The 17,180-nt window shown below is 40.4% G+C and overlaps 1 protein-coding gene across 2 annotated transcripts; it reads right to left on the reverse strand.

Moving 5' to 3' along the window:
• Positions 1 to 7,063: 7,063 nt before the first annotated feature.
• On the reverse strand, positions 7,064 to 16,704 carry LOC115112877 (parvalbumin, thymic CPV3-like). Of its 2 annotated transcripts, none has more exons than XM_029639904.2 (5): positions 16,432 to 16,704; positions 15,562 to 15,629; positions 14,753 to 14,885; positions 11,097 to 11,206; positions 7,064 to 7,409 (listed from the first exon to the last, which is right to left on the reverse strand). In XM_029639904.2, exons 2-5 carry the CDS (start codon positions 15,620 to 15,622, stop codon positions 7,384 to 7,386), a joined length of 330 nt encoding a protein of 109 aa, XP_029495764.1. In that variant the 5' UTR covers positions 15,623 to 15,629; positions 16,432 to 16,704; the 3' UTR covers positions 7,064 to 7,383. The 2 variants fall into 2 exon arrangements, with proteins under 2 accessions (XP_029495764.1, XP_029495765.1); XM_029639905.2 differs by lacking the exon at positions 16,432 to 16,704 and adding an exon at positions 16,285 to 16,369.
• Between the last annotated feature and the right edge of the window lie 476 nt (positions 16,705 to 17,180).

Here is a 17,180-nt window from a genome sequence, read left to right on the forward strand (position 1 = left end):
TACGGATCTTCTCATTCTTCTCGACCTCACTGGGATGGTAGAATAGAATCTTCTTCTCCTATAATGCATACAAGGATACAGTTTCCATGAGGCACAGTATTTAAATGGAGACAACGAAGTTGGCAGATATTCACATTGTATCATTTATAGCAGCTAACTGTGTTTGAAGTTCATAGTGAAAACATGTGAAACACACACAGGAAATCAAAACCACCAAGTGGAGCTCACCTCTCCCTCACATGGCCAAAATGAAGGATTATAGATGAAAAAACTGAGTAGAGATGAAGTGTACCGTTTCTCTTGCATTCGCAAAGTCATTCTTGGACTGCAACAGAGGAAGATGCTGATCAACTGTCTGTGACTGAACAGACTGAAAGATGTATCACTTGTTATCACAATGAGACCCTGGTTTTACCTGATCATCAGCATTAGTTTGGTTTGTGTCTTGACTTCCTCTGTTCTAGAGTGAATTGAGCCTTGTGGCTGCAGACAAAAATAATATCAGCTTTAAACTCTACACATCATTTCAGATTCAGAGAATCAGTGAGTGTGTCAGTTAATTTGGTCAGTTTACTTTAGACAGTAAATTGCATCAAAATCTCAATCTCGATCTCTTGACCGAGGGCTGAAATATAGCTATGCATTTTCCAATCTGTACACCTTGCACGGGGTTAGAAAAATCTCAAATCAAGTGGCTCTGAGGGGTGGCCAGTCCTCTTCTGGCTGTGCCGGGTTGAGATTATAACAGAAGTTCAATCTTCTCGGTGTAACAGTTGGGATAATGGGGCAATTCGGGGAACAACTCATTTCTCATTCCTGGATTGAGGTACGTTTACTGAGCCATATCTCACGGCGGTTCCATGGTGTCTTAATGTAAACAGGAAGCCTGTTCGACCCCAGTGCAGCTGTAAGCAAGCGTAGGGTCGGAAAACAATTCTGGCTAGGGTTAGCGAAAATGCTCTCCTAACCTGCTACAAAAGTCACTCGTATTTAGGTGCCGTGTTTTTAGGGAGTCCCTAGCGCTCAACCTCTAGGCGACATTCTGCCTTCTCCCTACAGTTCTCAGTCATTAACTTTGCCCACGACTGGCCCATGTGAACTACAATCCAGACGTTGCATTTTAATGTCTATAAATGTCAATAATCGCTTGCGGTACAGCTTACAAAACATACGGCCCTTATCTTTCATTAACAAGAAAGAATCCTTCCAATAAAAAATATACACTTACTGTAGCAGTTTTGCACAGATCCATACAACTATGGATGTCTCCATCCAATGAAACTACACTTCCCGAGGTAAGTTTCACACAGGTGTTCGCCTCTTGTCTTCAGTCTGTCTTCAGCAAACAAGCACTGTAGCGTGGAGATATGGCCGTGTTGGAAAAGTAACTCCAACTTTATCAAGGTGTGTATCAATTTAACCTTTGTATTATTAATAGGAATATTATTTCTAGCCGATATGAAAGATAAGGGACAGATCTAAATGTACTAGGGGGAGGGGTGGTCCAAAATAGGAGAGGGTTGTCAAACTTTATTTGGGGGGGGGGGGCACATGGGAAGGTCATGCATTTTCCCCCTGATTTACGTTCGCTCTTCTGCTCGTATTTTCCCAATAAACAATGGCTGGACTTTTGATATTACCCTAATTAAGTTTAGAAACGTTTGTAAAGGTTTGATATGGTGTGGCTATTATTAAGCTTTAGCAGACCTATGATATGAAGGTAGGGAGGCACTCCAACTGAATCTGACCGTTGAACTTGAGGTGAGGAAGACTGTTTCAGGCCTACCAGAGTTCTCCTATAATCTAACAATCTAATGCTTATCTTTATACAAAATATTCAGATTTGACAAATTACCCTCCTTCTGTACATCTGTATAGCAGACGCAGTAGCATTCATACATAAAGAAATGCATGTCGGTGTCTCTGGGGTTAGGCCTAAGTTTCTATTCCTTTATATAGGCTACATATACAAAAGTATATGGACACCCCTTCAAAGTAGTGGATTTGTCTATTTCAACCACACCCGTTGCTGACAAGTGTATAAAATCAAGCACACGGCCATGCAATCTTCATAGACAAACATTGGCAGTAGAATGGCCTTACTGAAGAGCTCAGTGACTTTGAACGTGGCTCTGTCATAGGATGCCACCTTTCCAACAAGCCAATTCGTCAAATTTCTGCCCTGCTAGAGCTGCCCCCGGTCAACTGTAAGTGCTGTTATTGTGAAGTGGAAACACATCGGAGCAACAACGGCTCAGCCGCAAAGTGGTAGACCACACAAGCTCACAAAACAGGACCGCCGAGTGCTGAAGCATCTAGCATGTAAAAATCCTCAGTTGTAACACTCACTACCGAGTTTCAAACTGCCTCTGGAAGCAACGTCAGCCCAAAAACTGATTCATGAAAGCTTCAGAAAATGGGTTTCCATGGCCGAGCAGCCGCACACAAGCCTAAGATCACCATGTGCAATGCCAAGCGCCGACTGGAGTGGTGTAAAGTTCACCGCCATTGGACTCTGGAGCAGTGGAAACGCGTTCTCTGGAGTGATGAATCACACTTCACCATCTGGCAGTCCAACGGACGAAACTGGGTTTGGCGGATGGCAGGAGAACGCTACCTGCCCCAATGCATAGTTCCAACTGTAAAGTTTGGTGGAGGAGCAATAATGGTCTGGGGCTAGGCCCCTTAGTTTCAGTGAAGGGAAATCTTAACGCTACAGCATACAATGACATTCTAGACAATTCTGTGCTTTCAATACATGCATACTTTTGTTAATACATTAATATTATACAGTGGACACCTAAGCCTATAGGCCTTTGCATGCAATGCACTGATACATTTAGTGCTCAAATCACTGACAGCTGAACCATGAGGTGGGCAATTATTGTTTTAGGATAGTATTTACATTAACATTTGTGTAATTTAGCAGATGATCTTATGTAGAGCGACTTAAATTAGTGAGTGCATACATTTTCATACTGGTCCCACAACCCTGGCGTTGCAAGCACCATGCTCTACCAATTGAGCCACATAGTAGCCTAAAACAGGCTATAAAGTTTTGTATATGCTACACATCGAAACACAAGAAATTGTGTTTTTGAAATTTGTTCTAGGCTGTTTTTAAGAACACGTAAATTAGGCTCATTTGGCCAACATCCCTCGTTTGATGTCATTGGAAGCGACAGGTTGGATGTGAATGCATATGGATGTCCATAAAATGTCTCAAATGTTTGGTCAATTATCATCTTCCCTGTTATGTTGTCTGGTGCCACATTTTCCTAAATTAAACTCTGAAATGGCATATTGTTTTTACGAAGATTTTAGAATATTCACATGAAAATGTGTTGCAAACTGGATGGAAACCTAGCTATAGGTGTCAGTTTGATTATGCTTCCACATCATGGTTTACCAACAACCCCAATCATCTAAAGTATAAGTTACCAGCCAAACCAGCTTGTAAGAATTTGACTTAAACTCCCCCCTCCTACTGATCTGGAGGTTGAGCAGTTTTCCATCTTTATAGCCCCAATGTGTCTTTATCTATGTAATTGTATATGTATTTATGTGGAAAAAAAATAGGGACCACAATGGAAATAAGTCTCTGACTTTAATGTGCAATCCCAGGTCACTTATTTTTGTGTATACTTGTGTTTTTTTAACTGACAAATAAAATCAGTCAATCAATCAATCCAAACTGTGCCGCGACCAAATGATGAAGGGAAAGAGATGGGTTACAAAACACCAAAGAGTTTTAATGGCATTCAGAGATTGCCAAGATTTCGATACAAGGTAAGGAGGGATGCATTTTCTGTTTGTCGAGATAGACATAGTCTATTTATTGTGGTGTTGAAAACCATGATATTGAAGTGCCCGAAGTCAGTATGCTTTGTTTATTGGTTGTGTGGTGCATTGGCACAGAATCCTGTTGGTGGAAAATCTGTTTGCATATATTTTATATAATTATAAATAGGGCATCAAAATGTTGAAAATCAGATTTCCCCCAAGCTGATCATTGTCTGGTTCATGCCGTGGGGGAGGTCTTTGTGGGTTGTACTCTGCCTTGTCTCAGGGTAGTAAGTTGGCGGTTGAAGATACCCCTCTAGTGTTGTGGGGGCTGTGCTTTGGCAAAGTGGGTGGGGTTATATCCTGCCTGTTTGGCCCTGTCCAGGGGTATCATCGGACAGGGTCACAGTGTCTCCCTACCCCTCCTGTCTCAGCCTCCAGTATTTATGATGCAATAGTTTGTGTTGGGGGGCTAGGGTCAGTCTGTTATATCTGAAGTATTTCTCCTGTCTTATCCGGTGTCCTGGGTGAATTGAAGTATGCTCCCTCTAATTCTATCTCTCCCTCCCAGAGGACCTGATGCCTGGGACCATGCCTTAGGACTACCTGGCCTGATGACTCCTTGCTGTCCCCAGTCCACCTGGTCGTGCTGCTGCTCTAGTTTCAACTGTTCTGCCTGCACCTTTGGAACCCTAACCTGTTTACTGGAAGTGCTACCATGTCCCAGACTTGCTGTTTTTGACTCTGTCTCTACCGCATCTGCTGTCTCTAACTCTGAATGCTTGGCTATGAAAAGCCAACTGACATTTACTCACCATCTTGCACCATCTACAACCACTGTGATTATTATTTGACCCTGCTGGTCATCTATGAACGTTTGAACATCTTGGCCATTTATTGTTATAACCTCAACCCGGCACAGCCAGAAGAGGACTGGCCACACCTCAGAGCCTGGTTTCTTCCTAGGTTCCTGCCTTTCTAGGGAGTTTTTCCTAGCCACCATGCTTCTACATCTGCATTGCTTGCTGTTTGGGGTTTTAGGCTGGGTTTCTTTATGACATTGGCTGATGTAAAAAGGGCTTTATAAATACATTTGATTGATTAAAGTACAGATACCCCCAAAAAACTACTTCAGTAATATTTAAGTATTTCTACTTAAGTACTTTACACCACTGCCCCTCCCCCAGTAAATGTCAATCTGTCTCTAAAATGCTTAGCTTATGTGTTAATGTTCAGATTGAGTGTTGGTGTTCTTAACAAAACACCCTGTACAGAAAAAGCCTTCATCCAATCACTCTTTTGTGTAATGGAACTGAGAGTCTTGATCAAGGGCTAGGGATTCCACATCGGCCTAGCCAGGTGAGCACAACGGGGAATATTTTGCCATCTGACAAGACACATGTGATACAAAGCAATCGAACTAGCTAAGATTATACATTTAAAAAGATACATTTTTAAATATAGAAAGCAGTTAGGTGGTCAATTTGTATGCTGGTTGCACTGCAGCAGCGCCAACAATACGCTACACTGTAGTTGTTTTCGCAGCAATCTGGGGAAACTAATTCTGAACCACAGATTAATTTGACAATTTAACACAACGAAGCGACTTACCTTGGTTCCACAACAAAAGTTCCTGTGATGCCCTTGCCTTTCCAGGCTGTGCATAAATTAGGCCTATATACTAATACAATGTTGAAGGAGAACATTAAGAACATTAATTGGTCTTGATGATCATGGATTTGTCTCAATGTCTCAATGTCTCAATTTTTGTTTTCTTGGAAAGCTGTGAGTGCTATTGTATTAAACAATATCAGTACTTTAAAAACGTGTCTAAGTCCTATCATCAACTGATTTGGCCAGTGTACAGAATGACTTTCGATTGAGTGCATTGTTGGAATGTTGCCATATTGGTAGTTAACTTGAAAAATCTATGGAATCGTTCATCTAAAACGGGCTGGCTAGCTAACAAACATACAGTATAGATATTTTTCAAACTAATTATTTTACACAATATCTTATCACAGTGCTGGCAAACCATGGTTGACCAACTCCCTGACAAAAAGGGCTGACCTTTAGACCAGGTTCATGGACATTCTAGTATTCTAATTCCTATTTCTATGGAACTGGACATGTTTCTGTCTCTTCACTTTAAGTTGAATTCATTCAACAGAAACCTAAGAGGCGTAGTCTTTCCAATTAGACATTGAGAGGCCTTAATCTGCACCCTGTGTCACCTCCATTTGCTTTAAATCTTTAACACTCTTATTCCAGACCTATTCCTGGATAAACGAGCAACATCCATTTTTTGAATGATTGAAATTTCTATCAACCACAAAATACGGTTTCCCATTGTTCTGAAGAATAAACAATGTTATTTTCAGTAAACTATTCATATACTATTCATCACCTAATTATCAAATATTAAAACAAAGATATCAGAACAAATCTTGTAAATGGAATCGAATAATCTTATGCTCAGTGTTGACCATTAACCTTTTATGACCCCATGACAGAAAAAAAAAATCGATATATTTTGACAGAATTTCCTATGGTGGTTGGTTATTGTGCCCTCTTCTATTCAGGTAAACACACACAGACATACTTAATGCGGTGTAACGGACACAAGTGTTACCCGATATAGCCTGAGAGATAGACTGGTGTCAATTAAGGTCATAGCTCACTTTTACTAGCTACTACACCGAGGAAAATATAACAGAACAGCTCCCTTTACACTTGATTGTCAGAAACAGCAGGCAAGGATTTCCCTTTACTCCTTCAACAGTTGTCTGAATGGGCACCTCAATGGTATCTTGTTTTCTGTTTCATGTGCAGTAGGTCAATGTATATGTGGGTTGATGCTGGGCTAGCAATGACGCTAACCACTGTAATGACCTGTGAGCTTTACACAACTAAGACAGACCACTGTGTCATACAAGCTGTAGTGTATTCATATTGTGATTTGGATGGACAGAACGGTGTTACACAATGTTACAACTAACATAGCAGCTCTTTACATTTTAGGCAACACTACGTAACATAAAGTAATAGTGCATTAAATTGATTTCCAGTGTGGATTAGCCCAAAAGCTATGTTAAATCCATTACAGGACAATATGATAATGCACTCTCTCGAGGGATAAGTGTAACATACAACACTTCCTTACATGGCATCTGTTGTATGGTTACGATACAGTCATTTAACAGATGTAAATGTTCAGGAGTTGTGTTTGAAATGTTCAGGAGTTGTGTTTGAAGAAAAAAAGCAATGCAATTCACCACAATAAGTTACAATGTGTTTATTCATTTCTTTGATAGACAATGTGGTGTGCATTGGAAGGAAACATGGAGCGATACAGCTATACAACCTTCTAGAACTTAATCAAAAGGCAAAAAAAATGGTCTCATGGATTCAAAATGTAATTGAATCGAGAGGGGCTCTGACAAAAATCAAACTTGAAGGGTACAATTCAAGCAGGACAGAGAAAATCAAATTTCCAGGAATGGAGGCTGCTGTAGGCTTGAGGAAGTAGACTGGAGGCTGGAAGCTGGAGGAAGGAGAGGAGAACGAACACCTGCTGCTCTCTCTGCGCCCATGGATCTCTCAGGACTGGACCATGATCAGGAATTCTGTGGCGGGAGAGAAACCATAGAATTAGAATGCAAAAAACATTGTGAGATTAGTTCTAATTCTGGATAAGAACAAGAACATTCTGAGATTAGATCAGAGCAGTACTCCGCAAACGTTGGTTATTTATGTAATCATTTCAATAAACAGCCCATAGAATTAAGAATTGGAATACTAGAATGGACATGAACTTTGTTATCAAAGACAGTACAGTATGAAGATAGGCAGAAAGTGCTTCTCCAATAGAAATCCCCAATCACACTTTTAGGCAATGTCATGGCGACGTTGGCTAGCTAAACTCATGTGCAGAAACATGTCATTGGGTCTAACAGTCGTCTCATGCCGAAATGGCACTCCTTCGAATATAAAGTTGTATTTGATGAAAACGAAAACATGTCAGTTTGTCACTTTCACAAGGTTGGAGTAATAATATGTTCACCAACACTGAGCAAAAGTCTAAACACAACACGCAACAATTTAAAAGATTTTACTGAGTTACAGTTCATATAAGGAAATCAGTTCATTGAAATAAATTCATTAGGCACTAACCTATGGATTTGACATGACTGGGAAAACAGATATGCATCTCTCGGTCACATATACCTTTAAAAAATGACTGGGAAAACAGATATGCATCTCTCGGTCACATATACCTTTAAAAAATGTAGGGGCGTGGATTTTTTTGGTCGACATTTAGGAAGTATAGAAAATAGAAACGACAATTGCCTGCTAAAGTACGTTTCCATTTAATTATCTTGTGTCAATAAAAAACAGTTGGACGTAATGACGTCACACCTAAAAAAAGATGTGTTGAATAAAAATGTAGTGGTTGAAGTGTTTCCAGTGGTGGAAAAAGTTGAAAGTTACTCAAGTAAAAGTTAAAGTCACCCAGTAAAATGCTACTTGAGTAAAAGTCTAAAAGTATTTGGTTCTAAATATACTTAAGTATCAAAAGTAAATGTAATTTATCAAATATACTTACGTATTACAAGTAAAAGTACAATTATAAATCATTTCAAATGATTTAAGCAAAGCAGACGGCACTACAGATGACCACGTGTTCTCCTGATAAGTGTGTGAATTGGACCATTTTCCTGTCCTGCTAAGCATAAAAAATGTAACGAGTACTTTTTTACTACATTATTTTCTTTAGGAATGTAGTGAAGTAAAATTTGTCAAAGAAATGTATAGTAAAGTATAGATACCACAAAAAATACTTTAAAAGTGCTTGTAAGTATTTTTACTTCAGGACTTTACACCAATGAGTGTGAAGTGGAGCTTCATAGTTACATTCATACCTTCAAATGTATTCGGCAAACATCACATCATTTCCGTCATAATTTGTGGCAATAAAGACAGTCAGAAAAAATAAAAATCCACTCCTGTCCAACAGGTAAAAATGTTGACCATCTTTAGAAAATGTCTCCAATATCTGACGTTTCCATTACACATGTCGCAATGATTTTGATTAATGGAAGCCTTCTTATTGACTTCTCAAAACCCAAATCCCGGCCTGGTCTGCTTGGTCTGTTTTACAAGCTTTCCCAGAAGTCTCTCAATGTTGTCGGAATACTTATGTAAATAAAGTAATTCTGGTTTTTATTTTTAATACATTTGCAAAACTTTCTTAAAACCTGTTTTCACTTTGTCATTATGGGGTATTGTCTGTAGATTGATAAGGGGAAAAAATAATTGTATCCATTTTAGAATAAGGCTGTAACATAACAAAATGTGGAAAAAGTCAAGGTGTCTGAATAGTTTCGAATGCACTGTATCACATGCCTTACTTTTATTGGTGCATACCACCATACGCATTCAGTGCCTTGCAAAAGTATTCACTCCTCTTCACGTTTTTCCTATTTTGTTGCCTTACAGAGTCTGCAACACCACTAAGCAAGCGGCACATGATGACCAAGGAGCTCTCCAAACAGGTCAGGGAAAAAGTTGTGGAAAATACAGATCAGGGTTGGGTTATAAAAAATATCAGAAACTTTGAACATCCCACAGAGCACCATTAAATCCATTACTAAAAAATGAAAGAATATGGCACCACAACAAACATGCCAAGAGAGGGTATGGAAGAAGGTACTCTGGTCAGATGAGACGAAAATTGAGCTTTTTGGCCATCAAGGAAAGCGCTATGTATGGCGCAAACCCAACACCTCTCATCACCCCGAGAATACCATCCCCACAAAGAAACATGGTGGTGGCAGCATCATGCTCTGGGGATATTTTTCATCGGCAGGGACTGAGAAACTGGTCAGAATTGAAGAAATGATGGATGGTGCTAAATACAGGGAAATTCTTGAGGGAAACCTGTTTCAGTCTTGCAGAGATTGAGACTGGGATGGAAGTTCACCTTCCAGCAGGACAATGACCCTGAAGCAACACTCGAGTGGTTTAAGGGGAAACACTTAAATGTCTTGGAATGGTCTAGTCAAAGCCCAGACCTCAATCCAATTGAGAATCTGTGCTATGACTTAAAGATTGCTGTACACCAGCGGAACCCATCAAACTTGAAGGAGCTGGAGCAGTTTGGCCTTGAAGAATGGGCAAAATCCCAGTGACTAGATGTGCCAAGCTTATAGAGACATACCCCAAGAGACCTGGGGTGGCTCTATAAAGTATTAACTTGGGGGGGGGGGGGGGTGAATAGTTATGCACACTCAAGTTTTCAGTTTTTTGTGTTATTTCTTGTTTTTTTTCACAATCTTCAAAGTGTTGTGTAAATCAAATTATACAACCCCCCCAAAAATCTATTTTAATTCCAGGTTGTAAGGCAACAAAATAGGAAAAATGCCAAGGTGGTGAATAGTTTCGCATGCCACTGTACATAGGTATCTTTCACAGAATCAATTCGGCCCCATGTTCAAGAGCTGATGGAAAAGCATAACAACAAACCTTAGGTAATACAAACACACAAACGCTTACAAAACCTATTGGTTCATTATTCCATCAATAGAGGGAAAGTGGGAAAAAAGGACCAAAATTACCCTGAACCAAATAGTTGGTTTGTAACCAGAGAATAATGTTTAGGGTTGTCTGAATTGTCTGCTTTATTGGAATCAATGGAATAGACCCAAAAATGCAAACGTCACCCATCTGGCACTCCAGGTAGGCTCAATCAAACGCTAAAAGTATATGAAAGGTTTCGAATACCATTTAAAACCAAGGTCTGCTGGAAGCTGTGACTTATGGATCTCTGCTTGGCAAGAAGACCAACAGGGATTGCAATTAAGAGCAATTGAACTCCACAATCTGTAATTGTCACCCTCAAAACACATGCTACTCTATACTCTACCAGGCCTGTCCCAAAGCCTTCCTAATGACCTGAAACATCTGCTGTCTGTAAAACCTACACTCTACCTATTCTATTCTGTCTGTCCTGGGCTGGCCCTTCAAAGCCATACATGTGTGTTGACAGGTGTCAGGGCAGATTACAACTCTAAAGAGCATAACGTTAATCTCATGCTACAAAATACACACGGCCATACAATGCCATAAATATGAAGAGAGACCCGACCATCGGCATGCTTGGCTTAGATTCAATAGTATTCTGCCATACTGGACAGGATGGCAGAATACTATGAAAGAACTTTAAACTATTTGATACAAGGAAATGCTAACAGCCTTACCAACTGGCTCATGATAATAACCCAGCCTGCAGGTGATTACAGAGAGCAACTCACCTTCTACTCCGATCTTGCCGTCGTTGTCATCATCAGCCGCAGACAGGAAGCCTTTGCACTCAGCGTCTGTCAGTGTCCGCGCCCCGGGAACAAACCGTTGCAGGAAGAACCTAGGGGAGTACACACACACATACACACACACACACACACACACACACACATACACACACATACACACACACACATACACACATATACATACACACACACACATGCACACACATACACTTACACACACACACACACACACACACACACACACACACACACACACACACACACACACACACACACACACACACACACACACACACACACACACACACACACACACACACACACACACACACACACACACACACACACACACACATACACACACATACACACACACACACACACATACACACACACATACACACACACACACACACACACACACACATACACACATACACATACACACACACACATACACACACATACATACAATCAGAATACAAACACATATACAATCATTTTGTGAGCCTTACACATACAGTACCATGCATCTGTCACGTGCGCACACACACAACTTGTTTTCCAGGACAGCCCTTCTGGCATAAAGGTTATTTGGCTCAACTTAAACAAGGATTGAAATAAATATAGCTAGGTTATATAGCCAAAACATCAAATGATAAACTCTCTGGCACAATGTTCTGTCTGGTCTCTCTGCAGCTTTGTAACAATGTTCAGCCTGGTCTCTTGCCAGCTTTGTAACAATGTTCACCCTGGTCTCTTGCCAGCTTTGTAACAATGTTCAGCCTGGTCTCTAGCCAGCTTTATAACAATGCTCAGCCTGGTTTCTCTCCAGCTTTGTAACAATGTTCAGCCTGGTTTCTTGCCAGCTTTGTAAAAATGTTCAGCCTGGTCTCTCGCCAGCTTTATAACAATGCTCAGCCTGGTCTCTAGCCAGCTTTATAACAATGCTCAGCCTGGTTTCTCTCCAGCTTTGTAACAATGTTCAGCCTGGTCTCTAGCCAGCTTTATAACAATGCTCAGCCTGGTTTCTCTCCAGCTTTGTAACAATGTTCAGCCTGGTCTCTAGCCAGCTTTATAACAATGTTCAGCCTGGTCTCTAGCCAGCTGTATAACAATGCTCAGCCTGGTTTCTCTCCAGCTTTGTAACAATGTTCAGCCTGGTCTCTCGCCAGCTTTGTAAAAATGTACAGCCTGGTCTCTAGCCAGCTTTATAACAATGCTCAGCCTGGTTTCTCTCCAGCTTTGTAACAATGCTCAGCCTGGTTTCTCTCCAGCTTTATAACAATGCTCAGCCTGGTTTCTCTCCAGCTTTATAACAATGCTCAGCCTGGTTTCTCTCCAGCTTTGTAACAATGTTCAGCCTGGTCTCTCGCCAGCTTTATAACAATGCTCAGCCTGGTCTCTAGCCAGCTTTATAACAATGTTCAGCCTGGTCTCTAGCCAGCTTTATAACAATGCTCAGCCTGGTTTCTCTCCAGCTTTGTAACAATGTTCAGCCTGGTCTCTCGCCAGCTTTGTAAAAATGTACAGCCTAGTCTCTCGACAGCTTCCTAACGAGTGTTTTTTATATGCATTGTCATAGAAGATGAGGGACAGTCAATTGAGTAAAATCTCTGCTATACTGCATCTGTCCATGAACTCAACTGTACTTGGGTCATACAGTTGGTGTCCAAAATTCTGCTGGCTGGCACATTTATTTAATGTAGACAGCACATTATATAATGCAAATATAACAATTATACTTATTTTTTTTACCCATGGATTTTATTAAGAAAAAGTAATAATGGTAGCCTTTCATTAAAATGACAGGGCAGTTGGATTGGACAATTTGATCTCATTGGCATTCGTTGCACTTGCAACAACAAAAATAGCTCATTGTATTAAATAATATTAAGTCTCCTGTCACACAGCATACATTTAGAAATGCTCTCTGTGGTTCTGATGGCTCAGCAGGTTGCTGCCCGCATAGTTGGTGGTCCTGTGTGGCTCAGGTTATAAGAGTGTGCTGCTGGCAAAATGCCAATGTCATGGGTTCAATTCCCACAGGAATCACATACGCTTAGTAAAAAATGAGAGGTTGACCGATTGTGATTTTTCAACGCCGATACCAATACCGATTATTGGAGGACCAAAAAAAGCCGATACCGAATAATCAAATAATATTTTTTTTGTTGTAATAATGACTAACTGAGCGGTGGTGCCTACCAAATCATAGATATAGTTATAACATGATAACACACAGAAATACGAGTCTTAAGTCATTAATATGGTTGAATCCGGAAACTATCATCTCGAAAACAAGACGTTTATTCTTTCAGTGAAATACGGAACCGTTACGTATTTTATCTAACGGGTGGCATCCATCAGTCTAAATATTCCTGTTACATTGCACAACCTTCAATGTTATGTCATAATTACGTAAAATTCTGGCAAATTAGGCGGCCCAAACTGTTGCATATACACTGACTCTGCGTGCAATGAACGCAAGAGAAGTGACTCAATTTCACCTAGTTAATATTGCCTGCTAACCTGGATTTCTTTTAGCTAAATATGCAGGTTTAAAAATATATACTTCTGTGTATTGATTTTAAGAAAGGCATTGATCTTCATGGTTAGGTACACATTGGAGCAACGATACGCACCGCATCGATTATATGCAATGCAGGACACGCTAGATAAACTAGTAATATCATCAACCATGTGTAGTTAACTAGTGATTATGATTGATTGATTGTTTTTTATAAGATAAGTTTAATGCTAGCTAGCAATTTACCTTGGCTTACTGCATTTGCGTAACAGGCAGGCTCCTCATGGAGTGCAGGTGGTTAGAGTGTTGGACTAGTTAACTGTAAGGTTGCAAGATTGAATTCCCCGAGCTGACAAGGTAAAAATCTGTCATTCTGCCCCTGAACGAGGCAGTTAACCCACCGTTCCTAGGCCGTCATTGAAAATAAGAATGTATTCGTAACTGACTTGCCTAGTTAAATGAAGATTAAATAAAGGTGTAAAAAAATAATAATAATAAATCGGCCAAATCGGTGTCCAAAAATACAGATTTACGACAGTTATGAAAACTTTAAATCAGCCTTAATTAATCGGCCATTCCGATAAATCGGTCGACCTCTAGTAAAAATGTATGGTATGTATTCACTGTACTGTGAGTTGTTATGGATAAAAGCATCTGCTAATTGGCACAGTTGTAGTTTTGAATCCCCCCAGTGCGACATACAGCCAACTGAATGTATTACGATAAGTCACTTGAATAAAGGTGTCAAGAAAATGACCATGTAATTAAATCAAGATGTCAGTAAAATGATCATGTAATTAAATCAAGATGTCAGTAAAATGACCATGTAATTAAATCAAGATGTCAGTAAAATGACCATGTAATTAAATCAAGATGTCAGTAAAATGACCATGTAATTAAATAAATGTGTCAGTAAAATGACCATGTAATTAAATAAATGTGTCAGTAAAATGACCATGTAATTACATCAAGGTGTCAGTAAAATGACCATGTAATTAAATAAAGGTGTCAGTAAAACGACTATGTAATTTGCATTCCTATATTATCATTACACAGGAAATTGGTCACAAGTGTCCCTCCTTCTAAAGGATTATTCCAAATGTCATACTTGAGCTCTGACTCCTCGATGTAGCCACTGTTGTCGTCGTCAAGGATCTGGAAGACATCTTTGACTTCTTTGGGAGACTTGGAGGTCAGGCCACACAGCTGGAAAAACTTCTTGAAGCTGAAGGAGTCTGGGGCTGAATGGAGTAAGAGAGAACGTGTCAGAGGAGGCTGGTGAGGGGAGGACGGCTCATAATAATGAGCTGGAATGGAGTAAATTGAATGGTATCAAACAAATGGAAACCAGGTGTTTGATGTGTTTGATACCATTCCATTAATTCCATTCCAGCCATTACTATGACCCATCCTTTTAAACTGCCATCAGCCACCGCTGGAACCCATGCACCCATAAATGCACCAATGCATGCACACACAGACAGTAGACACACAGCATGTGAGTGCACACAAACACACACAAACATATAGACACAGGTTAGAGTTCAGGCAAGATTGACTTGCTGAGGAGCTTAGGTAGCGTGGCTGCAGTCCAGACTGGAAATGTCTCCCTTTATAGGCTGGCACACAGACACTCTTCCTAAACTGGTACAGTCCTCTTCACCCCAGCACGTAGAGTAAAACCGATCCTCAGGATGCTAAATTCTACTGCAATAGTTTGTGGACTACTGTCAGCCTACTACTGAGTAGGAAGCACTTCACCTAACAATAACTCCTACAGTACTTGATAACTGTCTGTTAGAATCTGACCATCTCTCTCATCTCTCTGTTTTCCTCTCATTCTCACTCTCTCTCTCTCTCTTTCTCAATACTCTCTCCCTTTTCTCAGGTAGTCCTGCCTCCTGAAGTAAGACCTACCTTGGAACTCCTTAACGGCATTCTCAATATCCTCCGCGGAAAGGATAGAAGTGAGTGACATATTAATCCTGTAGGACAGAGGAACATCGAAAATTATTCACACACACACACACACACCAGTGCTATTTAAACGGTCAAATCCAGTCTCTTCATTTTGAGAATATGAGTCAGTAATCCTGACTGCATTCATATTCCTTAATGAATGGGGAAAAAGCAGCTGGATTACACAAGGGTGTACAGTAGGCTATGCCAATAATAATGCATTGATACAAAATTCATCAACTATGCAATGTTACAAATCAATTTCTTCAGAATTGTTCTAAAATGAATCAATCTTAAGTAACCAGAACCAACAACACTGCCACGAATTGAACAACACAACCGTTTAAATCTACCTATATGTCCCTTTCCCTCCCTCCCAGGTGATGACTTCTAAAAGTACAGTTTTAGTTCGTTCTGTCAGCTTCTTTCCTCTCCTTGCTCTGTTAATCTACATATATCTATGTCCCTGTTCTGTCTGTTTTGTCATAATCTGGCTGCTGGATCTGATTCCTCTGATTTAGCCGATTTGAAATTATCTGGCAAAAAGGCAATCGATGAACACGCAACAACACATCTGCATGCATTTGGCGTCTTCCAAATGGATTAGGAATAGTCTGGGCTATTTAGCGAAAACCTTTAAACCAAATTCCGTTAAAAACACAAATTCCCGAGAAAAATTACCTAAGAGAGGGTCAGCCAGGTAAATTAACCTGAAACTTCCTCCGTATCACCTGGGCCGCACTAGGCTACCTAAACATATCTCGGTCGGCAAAGCTACAGCACGCACACGTCACACCAAAAACTCCAATAGTGTTTTATCCTGCTCACCGCTTTGATTGTCTCGCCTTGCCGGTGTCCAAAGCAGAGGATGTAAGGCTTTGTGGTGACTGATGTCAGCCGATGAGGACTTATATATGGACTGGATACACCGAGAATCAGCAATGCTTGAGTTACCTGTCCGTGTATCAAATTCTCACAGCCAGGCCCCTCTCGAATTCCTTACCTAACAAATTAACTGTTAGCCTACTATTTATATCCGTCTTCACTGGCTGATGCGTGCAAGTAGGCACTGGCAACTGTACCGCCCTTATACTATAGCAGCAAGTGTTTTACGCATCTCTCTCTCTATTTATCTCTCTCTCTCTCTCCCCCTCAAACTCGCGTGCACACACACACACACACACACACACACACACACACACACACACACACACACACACACACACACACACACACACACCACACACACACACACACACACACACACACACACACCACGTATTGATATTCCCTATAGCAAGGTTCTCTATATGCATTTCCCCAATGATTTTATTTGGTCCCCCAAGTTTTCTGTTCTTTAAAAAAAAAAAAAGTTCGTTGTTGGACATAAAAGACTGTAAAATCACCAGCTAATCAGCTGAAAGTGATTTTAATTTAGGAAATTTGTTCTCAAGTATTCCCACGCATAAATAGAGGCATTTGGGATCGTATCCCAATGTAATAAAGGTTTGAAATGATTCTGTTTTTGTCAAATGCTATATCTGTTTGGGATTCTTGTTGTCAATTTGCAGTCTGCA

The sequence above is a fragment of the Oncorhynchus nerka genome, linkage group LG28 (genome assembly GCF_034236695.1).
Source record: "Oncorhynchus nerka isolate Pitt River linkage group LG28, Oner_Uvic_2.0, whole genome shotgun sequence".
NCBI classification, from domain to species: domain Eukaryota; kingdom Metazoa; phylum Chordata; class Actinopteri; order Salmoniformes; family Salmonidae; genus Oncorhynchus; species Oncorhynchus nerka.